Genomic DNA, 10306 nt, shown 5'->3' on the forward strand with positions numbered 1-10306 from the left:
AGGCCCGGTGCGGGCGGACCAACCACACTGCAAACTCGAGGGACATGATCGGACTCGGAGGGTGGACCAGGTGGACTGAAGGCCCGATACGGCGGACCAGTCTCATAGTAGACCCGATATGCATGGTTGTTCTGTGATTCGTTATGATATAGCGTGTTATGTGTATGTATATGTGGTTGGTATTTTGGGGGTATCTCACTAAGCTTTCGGGCTTACAGTTGTGGTTTAATGTTTTTCAGGTTCTTCAGGAGACTGTGGCAAGGCAAATGCGTGATCGTACCGCTCCTCGTGTTTATGTTTTATGAAATGGACCTAGGAATACTCTGATAATAAATGTATTGAAAACCTTTTTGTAATAACTTGATGAATTGAGTTGTTTTTGAAAAGTTTAAATTTATTTGAAAATTTGGGTCGTTATAATATCCTCATACATGTCACCTCATCTGAAGGTCCACCCGGCTTACAGCACAGAGCATCCGCCAGCACGTTCGCTTTACCCGGATGGTAAAGGATCTCGCAGTCATAATCCTTGACTATGTACAGCCACCTATGTTACCTCATGTTCAGGTTCAGCTAATCCATAATATGCCTCAAACTCTTATGATCCATGTAGATAATATAACGGACCCCATAAAGATGATGTCTCCAAATCTTGAGAGCGAAAACCACCGCTCCCAACTCAAGATCGTGCGTGGGATATCTCATCTCATGTGGCTTCAGCTGCCGTGAAGCATAAGCTATCACTTGTCCCCTCTGCATGAGGACTGCTCCCAAACCGATGATGGATGCATCACAGAAAACCACAAAATCCTCAATCCCCTCCATGAGGGTCAAGACTAGGGCCTCGCAAAGCCTCTACCTAAGGTCTCAAATGTTGATTGTTGCTCAGGGCCCCACCAGAAATCCACCCCCTTCCTCTTCAGACAAGCACGAGGTTCTGCAATCTTGGAGAATCCTAAATAAATCTCTGGTAATACCCTGCCTAACCCAGGAAACTCCTAATATCCGAGGGATACTTTGGAACCTCCCACTGCATCACCACCTCAATCTTGGCCGAATCAACCAAAATGCCATCTTGGTTAATAAGGTATCCAAAGAACTGAACCTTTTGCAACCAAAACTCACACTTCGAGAAATTAGCATAAAGTCGTTCTTACCTCAAAACCCCAAGGAGCTCACGAAGATGCTCCTCATGTTGCTCCCTTGTCTCAGAATACACCAAGATATCATCAATAAACACAATACTCGAACAATCGAGTCCAAATCCATAAATATTGCCGGCACATTGGTGAGCCCAAACTGAGTCACCATGAACTCGTAATGCCCATAACGAGCCTGGAATTCGGTCTTCATCAATCTACAATAGGTGATAACGGTTCTTCACCATCAACTTGTTCAGCTCCCTATAATCGATGCACGTCCAGTGCGAACCATCCTTCTTTTTGACAAAAAGAAGCAGCGCTCACCACAGAGAACTGCTCAGATAGATGAACTGCTTGCCTAAAAGCTCCTACAACTGATATGATAGCTCATGCATCTCAGGTGGTGCCAATAGGTACAGCACCTTGGAAATAGGAGCCACACCTGGCACAAGGTCAATCTTGAACTCGATCTGTCTCTCGGGAGGCACACCGAGTAACTCCTCCTGGAATACATCAGCAAACTCCCTGACAATTGGAACATCAGCAAGTGCCACCTGATCCCTAACCTGCATATCGACCACATAATCCAAATAACCGGCACACCCGTGCTGAAAATACGGTCGATCCATGGCGTCCAAACAAAACCCTAAACCCAACCTGATGCCCTCTCCATAAATAACCAGTTCTCCCCTACTTGGGGTTTGAACTACCACCCACTAGCCCTCATAGCCGATTATGGCACCGAAACGGCTTAGCCAGTCCATACCCATAATCACACATACATCCCCAGAGGAATTGGAATCAAATCGATCGGGAAGGAAACTTCAAAAATCTCTAGAATACAACCATGATAAACTGAAGAAGCGAAAACCCTGTGTTCATCGAGGCCTGCCGCTACTCTCTCAACTGAAACTCTATCACAAGCTCATGTTGCCTAGCTGCCTCCTATACCTCCATCAAGGCATCACACCGCCGAGTAGAAACGAACTGTTTGATGTTCATCTTGAGCATGCTCAGATAACAGGTCATCTAAGCATGCTCTGAAGCAAACTCAAGATGAAACATCGCTCTCTCAGTAAACATTCGGGTGATCTCCATCACCGACTCCAATACCTGTCTCAGGTCTAAAAACTCCTGAGCCAACCTCTCTTGCTCAACCTGAGGAATGTAGCATGTAAGAAACATATCTTTGAACTGATCCCAAGACACCGCATCCCTATCCTCATTAGAGTACAATCCCGTAACAAGTCTCCACCAATTCTTCACTCAAGACCTCAAAAGGTTCAGAGCGTACCTGACCTTCTGGTCAGCAAGGCATGAACACGTGAAGAAACACCCCTCCACATTAGATAACCACCTCATGCCCATAATCGGGTCCTGAATCCATCGAAAGTCAGGGGCTTCATATTATCGTAGTCCTGATACTGAGAGGCTCGCCATGTCCCGACACTTGCAGCTGCCACGGCTGTAGAGGCTGCAGCAACACCCGTCTCAGCAATAGTTGTGTAGCGATCATCAAAGAACTCCATCATCACGGTCTTGATAGACCTGAACATCTCCGGAATTTGCTCCCGTACGATGGCCACAACCTCCTCGTGGAGGATCTTCCTGATATTGACATCCAACTCATCTAATCTCATCTGATTGTCAGTCCCTGATCCCGACGCGGATCCAATCTCAACTCGCCTCGTAGTCACCATACTGAAAATACACCAGGAAGATATCAGATAATCCACATAAATAACAGGTAATCAACTCCCAACAAATCCCTAGGGGTTGTGACTTCCTTGCTATATATGTGGGTCACGTGCTTTCAATAGTATGATTCTATGCTGCCTTCCACACATACCCGTGTTTGTCTTAAGGATTATCACAACACACTAACAATACTCATAAGCATAAACGAACGCGCAGTCCTCACTTCTAGAGGAAAATCTAAACATCTCACTATTGGCCAACTGAGCCCTCACGACTCATCCATGAGACTTCCAACAACCCTACAACACTCATGTATGATAGTCATACATAACACCAGACCCTATAGACATTCGAATATCTTATCCTACCCTAAGCCCTTCATCAAATAAGAACAAGAAATAAGTCCAAACCAAACGTTCTCATGCTATAAGATCTTAGTTATATATAATCATTATGCATACACTAAGCAACTACAATAATGATGTAAATTTCATAAAAGAAAAGGCCATAAGTTATTTGGCATCATATAATCAGGCAATTCTATCACTCAATTCCTGAAGATCCCTAGCATGTTGTTCTAACATATCACGGTATCAAATAATAACATGGTATTTTGGGGTCTACTTACTGGCTCCGGTTGGTCATACACACAGCATCCTCCTTTAGTATTTTGAAAACCATTTGAAAAACTTTTCCTTAGTTTGAGACTGGATTCACACAAGTGTTCCTCCAATTCACTCAAACCAAGGCTCTAATACCAACTTGTAACATTCATGAAATTTTAAAAATTTTAAAAATTTTAAAAGTTTTACATAAATCCAAAAACCATCATTTAATACATATTGTTTTCAAAATAGGGTACACATAAGAGTTTTTCCCATAAATCATAACATAAAACACGAGGAGGTGCACGATCAAGCCTTCGTCTTTTCGCGATCATCTGAGGTACCTGAAACATAACCAAAAACTATAAACCCAGAGCTTAGCGAGTCTTCCGTAAAATACCACCACATAACATAACATACAACATCATGCATAAATGAGCCTTCAGCCTGACTGGACTGCCTAACAGGACCGTTAGCCTATTTGGACCGCTCCCGAGTCTTCAACATGACTAGACCACCTCACAGAGCCTACAGCCAATCCGGACCACTCGTTGGGACTTCGGCCTGACTAGACCGTCTCGCATGCCTTTAGTCTATCCAAACCGCCATGGGTCTGTTGGCCTATAACACAAAGTAGGATCGCGTCAACCCAACCACACATACACATGTCGACATATACATAACTCATAACTACATATTCAATTAACAGGCAAGCATAGATCATATAGATCAATGAGCATAGCATCATCCTATCTACCCGAATACAAATCTAACATATCATAACAAGATAGCAACATCCTATCTACCAGGATAACCATCCAAAAAGGGCCGACATTGGTGCCTTCCACCCATATGTATAGCGAGGAAAACTCACCTCACAAGTAGTGCTGAACCGGTAAAATCCAACTCCAAAAACTCAGCTCCGGACTCAGAAGCCTACAACCTCCAAGGGTATGTTGACCCAACTCGTCCATGGTCAAAGTCAAAGTCAACATTCAAGGTCAAAGTCAACATCCAAAAAGGGTCGACATGGCACTAGGATGCTAAAACATTCTAAGAAGGCTTAATAAGGGACCTAAAGCATGAAAGAGGCCTATAACTAAATAAAACTTGCAGCTTTAAGTCCAATGAGGCCATGAGACATCCAGATTCGAAGTTATAACTTCATGGCATGCTCAATCCAAGAACAAACCCAAAAACGAGCCCATGTGACAATACACTTTCAAGGAATGGGATCTAAGCTATAGATAAGCAAGGTGTCGACTTTATACCTCCAAATGACTGCAACAATATAGAAGATTCTGGATCTATAACCTCCTTTCCACACAAACCACTTCAACCTTCAAGCTTCATTAAAAAGAACACCAAGTAAACACTCTTCAACCTCACACACACACAAATATGGAAAAGAAAGCATGAAAGTAGGGCTTTTGGATAAGGGAGACAGGTAAGGAGGGCACCTAAAGGGTATAAGACCTTTAAATAGGGTGCAACACCTTAAAAATTAGGTTTTCTTTATCAGCCACCAACTCGTCGAGTTTTCCTCTCCAAATTGTCGAGTTGGTCCAAAAAGATCTGCGTCCCAAAGACTTCAACATGTCGAGTTGAGGCCATCAACTCGACGGGTTCCAAGGAAAATTGCCTTTTTTAACAAAAATTCTCATACCTGGGAATCAGGATGTTACAAATAGCCATATCGAGGGTCGGACCCGAGCATAACTCTCCGATGCCTAAGTTAGATTGCGACTCTCGATGTGCTTTAGTGTTAAGGAATATGCACACTTCTTCCTTACCTCTCCCGATTATCAACGAGCAGGCGGGTTTCATGTCCTTTCCTTATATTATTTGCTTCGTACCATTTTGCATATTTATAGGGATACAATTTTGTTGCTTGTGTACGCTGTATTCAACTTCATATTTATGCGAAGCAAATGGTAATGCCTGTAAAGACAACCTAGTGAGTATCGGGCCGGTAGTGGGTTTCCTCGAACTACCGGCCTGGTACACCATTAAGAACCAAAAAGGTACTAAATGGAACCAAAAGTTATGTTACTGTGAAGACAAATATATACACAACACATGATGTAGAATTAAAACTCTATTCCAAATCACATTCCAAATCAATTCATTTGAAGACTATATAGACACATTAATAACATAAACAGATTTAATATACATTCACAAATCTAATAACATTCAAATGGAATTATAATAAAACTAAAAAGGTATTAAATAAAACAAAAAGTTATGTTCTTGTTAAGCCAAACATATGTACAATACATGATGTAAATGTTAAAGCTCCATCCCATATCACATTCCAAATCAATTCACTTTAAGGTTTTGGCCACATGCTCCTACCATTTATTGGGACTATTTTGTTAGAGTACATTGCCATCCATGTCTCTAGCCTATAACATGGATCCACCTAGTATTAAGTCTCTTGGGCTTTTTTACCATTTTGAATATGTTCCCATATGGCACAAACTTGTAATACTCGGATTGTCAGTACAAACTCTTGCAATTATTTCATTTATCCATGGACTGGACTCGAGTACATTATGCATACACAAGGTACGCACATGGTACTCCTATGCATGCATAAAGCGGGGATGTCCCTTACGTACACTGGGCATACACATGTGTATGCAGGGTGTACGTAAGTTCGGGACAAAGCTTAATTTTTAGGGTTTTCACCCTATTTAAGCTCATTAAGTCCTCCAAGTCCTTCACCTTACCAGCCTTTAGTGCCTTATTCAGATAACCTTGAAATCATAATCCATTTTTCCTAGAGTTTGAGCTTGTGGGTGTATCTTGCGTGTGTTTGGTGCTTATTGAAGAAGAAAAAGGCTTGAGGATGCAATTCAAGCCCGTATAAATGATAAAAAGCAATAAATATACTTTTTTGTCTGTAATTACAAATTTGGTTATAAAGGCTTAAAATCCCATTGTATGTTAAAAAAAATCAGCAAATAATATTTTACAAAACAAAGATATTTTTGGGGTTCGGGAGAAGAAGAAGGTTTTGGAAATCGATGAATAGTTTAAATATGTTTGAAGAATTGTGTGATCGTTTTCTGGATATGGTATTTTAACATTATGTTTGTGTTACACAAGATGCAAATTATGAGGTTAATTCTTTAAAAAACAATTTCAAATTAAGATAACCACAAACTATGGTTTTGTAGAATTTGGATTCTTCTTATTACCAAAGATAAACATTAATCACTATTATCTCGTTTTTCCTAAGACACCAATAAAAATATACTATTAACTCGATATTTATTTAATATTTGTTTTAACTTAATAATATGTATTTTGTGTTTGTCTTATAATATTGTATTATTTTTATGATATTTTATCTTTCGCAACCACTTTATCGGTTAGTGTTTATCAAGCGTTATCATTGAATTATTTCATCCATATATTAGCTACCTTTCTAGCTAGTCTAACAAACACAACATTATTATTTAACTTTCTATTTGAGACATATCTCATGATATCTCAATCTTATTTTATAAACCATATCTACAATCTAGTTTTTTTTATAATCGTATATCTTATGAATATAGATAGAAGTATGAGAAAGGAAAGTATCCGATCTGAAAATAAAAACCAAAAATTAAAAATCTTGCACAAGAAAAGTACATAAATATGACCGTTGGAAAAAAAAACCCTATTGCTTATTTCGACAACCTTAAGCCAGGAATCCTGTCTCTTTTGCCTCCATTAGTTCTCCTCAATCTGTCGATTAGCGTAGTGCACCATTTTACCCACAAATTTTACAACCCCAAGGTTAAAAAGGTGAAACACCCCTACAAGCTAACGGCTACCATTTTACATGCCATTAAATCCATCTTGATTATCAGCCGTTGGATCTTCTGACACCCACTTTTGTCTCTCTCTTTCTCTTTAATATATAAACCCCTAATTCTTCTTAGTCTTACAGTTTCCCACTCTCTTCCACTACTTTCTTGGTTTTTGCCTTCTGGGTCTGTTTCATTATGTTGAAGTTTTGCGATTTCAGAGGGTTTCAATCCATGAAACTTCTTGTGATGGTTGTGTTATCGATCTTCCTTCTTGTTTCTGGTGATGAAGGTAAGCAACTTTCAAGATTACTTTATGTTCGTGACTTCATGTTGTGTTTTGTGGGTTTTTGGTTTGATTGCATGAAATATTAGGTGTTTAATGACATATTGCTTTCCATATTTGCGTGTTAATGATTGTTTATTGTCCCTTAAATGGCTAGGATTAGCAAATAAAAATTGGGGAAAAAATAGAAGTTTTATTCTTTGCCTTCCATTAAGTATTTATCTTGTGTTTATCTATTTTACTAATTTTCTTTTATTAAGTTTTTATTTTAAATTTATTTAGTAGTCAAACAAAAAGTTATTGTATGATAACTAAAAAATACAACAATACAAAAATTGATTTGGAAGTTAATGTAAATATAGATCTACCATTTATTGTCTCATTGACGATATGAGTGCTACGTCATGTGAGGTCCACGTGGAATAATATTATTCTTGGTGTTCCATCTTTCAACTTCAACGAAAGTATTTTGATTAATAAATAATTTTCTCTAGCCGGAAAAAGTAATAAATGTTGATATATCAATGTTATTTATGTACTCTATCATTTTGTTTATTGTTTGTTTTTGTAATATTTAAATTAAATTTGATATTAAAATGAAAATATCATTCTTGTCTTGATACTAGCCAAAGGTCAAATTTTTGGGAATTATGAAACGAACCAGTCCATATTGTTACCGCTTTAGTAAGCATACCACGTGGCATATCACATATGTGCACCATTGTAATTATTTTTTTTCCGAATATAATTTATTATATTTAAATTTTTACATGCAAATAAAATATGTAAGCTTTGTCGTGTTTACAGATGCATTCATCGGAGTAAACATCGGAACTGATCTTTCCGACATGCCACACCCAACTCAGGTCGTCGCCCTCCTCAAATCCCAACAAATCCGTCACGTCCGGTTATACGACGCCGATCGAGGGATGCTCACCGCCCTCGCCAACACCGGAATCAAAGTCGTCGTCACCATCCCCAACGATCAACTCCTCGGAATCGGCCAATCCAACTCCACCGCCGCCCATTGGGTATCCCAAAACATCGTCGCTCATTACCCCGCCACCAACATCACCACCATCTGCGTCGGCTCCGAGGTCTTCAACAACCTCCCAAACGTCGCCCCTGTTCTAGTCACCGCCCTCAAATTCATCCACGGCGCTCTCGTAGCATCAAATCTCGATCGTCAGATCAAAGTATCAACCCCCATCGCATCCACTATCATCCTCGATTCCTTCCCGCCATCACAAGCTTTCTTCAACCATTCGTGGAGTCCGGTGATGGCGCCGCTTCTTAAGTTCCTCCAGTCCACCGGATCTTCTCTTATGCTTAACATATACCCGTATTACGATTACATGAACTCAAACGGAGTAATACCTTTGGATTACGCTTTATTCAAACCATTGCCGGCGAACAAGGAAGCGGTGGACGCGAACACCCTTTTACACTACACCAACGTCTTTGACGCCTCGGTGGACGCCGCCTACTACGCCATGGCTTCCCTGAACGTCACGAATGTTCCAGTTCTTGTAACAGAATCCGGTTGGCCATCAAAGGGCGACCCAAACGAACCAGATGCTACTTCAGACAACGCAAACACTTACAACAGTAATTTAATCAAACATGTCTTGAATCAAACCGGAACTCCAAAGCATCCTGGGATTCCGGTGAGTACTTACATCTACGAGCTATACAACGAAGACATTAAAGAAGGGTCGGTTTCAGAGAAGAATTGGGGACTTTTTGATGCGAATGGAAAACCGATTTATACTCTACAGTTGACGAATTCGGGTCCGACTTTTGCCAACAATACTGGGAATCTGAGTCATTGTGTGGCCATGGAAGGTGCTGATAAGAAAATGTTGCAGGCGGCGTTGGACTGGGCTTGTGGGCCGGGGAAGGTGAACTGTTCGGCGTTGTTGCAGGGGCAACCGTGCTATGAACCGGATAACGTGGTGTCACATGCGAACTTTGCTTTTGATGCTTATTATCATATGATGGGTAGAGGTGAAGGGACTTGTGATTTTAATGGCGTTGCTACGTTGACATCCACTGATCCAAGTAAGGGTCGAAATCGAAATTATTATCTGTTCTTTGTTTATTACTCTGTTTCGAGGTACTGAAATCAGCTCTTTGGGTGTTGTTGCAGGTCATGGTTCTTGTCAGCTTTTTGGAAATGGTGGGATGAATGGGACGTTTTTGAACAGCACCATAGCTGATTTTAATTCTACAAGCTCCTCCGCAGGTGGCGGCGGCTATGGTGGTGCTGGTGTTTTGATGAAGGTTGTGTTTGTATTGGCCGTGGTGGTGTTGTGATTGATTGTGAGAGAGATGTCATTGGTCCGGTTCAGGTGGAGGAGAATTCTTCCGATTTTGGTGGTTTTTGTGTGGACCGGAGGGGTGGTTTTGTACAAAAGGAGAATGATGGAGGGTTAGTTTTAGAATGCCATTTTTTTGTTGTAACTTTTCATTGGAGCTGTTGTTGTTAATGTTGGACTTGGGGGTCTCAAATTGAATGAGATTTTAGGCTGGTAAGCATTCTTTTTGATTATTTAATCCTTTTTTTTTTTTTTTTTTTAAATTATAAATGGTTCATTGAATTCATGCAAATTGTAAGCCTTTGTGGTGAATATGCTTCAAAGAAATTGGTTATTTTTTGCCCGTTTGAGGTGGCATGATTGCAAACATGACTTCAATCATTTCGCTCTAAGAGATACCAATTTTTTCAAGTCCATATCAAACCACAGTAAGTCTTTACATATAAGCAATATG

At 40.2% G+C, this 10306-nt stretch overlaps 1 protein-coding gene across 1 annotated transcript; it reads left to right on the forward strand.

The window, feature by feature from the left end:
- Positions 1-7379: 7379 nt before the first annotated feature.
- LOC145031656 (glucan endo-1,3-beta-glucosidase 2-like) lies at positions 7380-10085 on the forward strand. Its single transcript, XM_078980257.1, has 3 exons — positions 7380-7540; positions 8342-9595; positions 9684-10085. Exons 1-3 carry the CDS (start codon positions 7447-7449, stop codon positions 9848-9850), a joined length of 1515 nt encoding a protein of 504 aa, XP_078836383.1. The 5' UTR covers positions 7380-7446; the 3' UTR covers positions 9851-10085.
- Positions 10086-10306: the final 221 nt, after the last annotated feature.

This window comes from Lactuca saligna, chromosome 2 (assembly GCF_052625555.1).
Source record: "Lactuca saligna cultivar CGN05327 chromosome 2, ASM5262555v1, whole genome shotgun sequence".
NCBI lineage: Eukaryota > Viridiplantae > Streptophyta > Magnoliopsida > Asterales > Asteraceae > Lactuca > Lactuca saligna.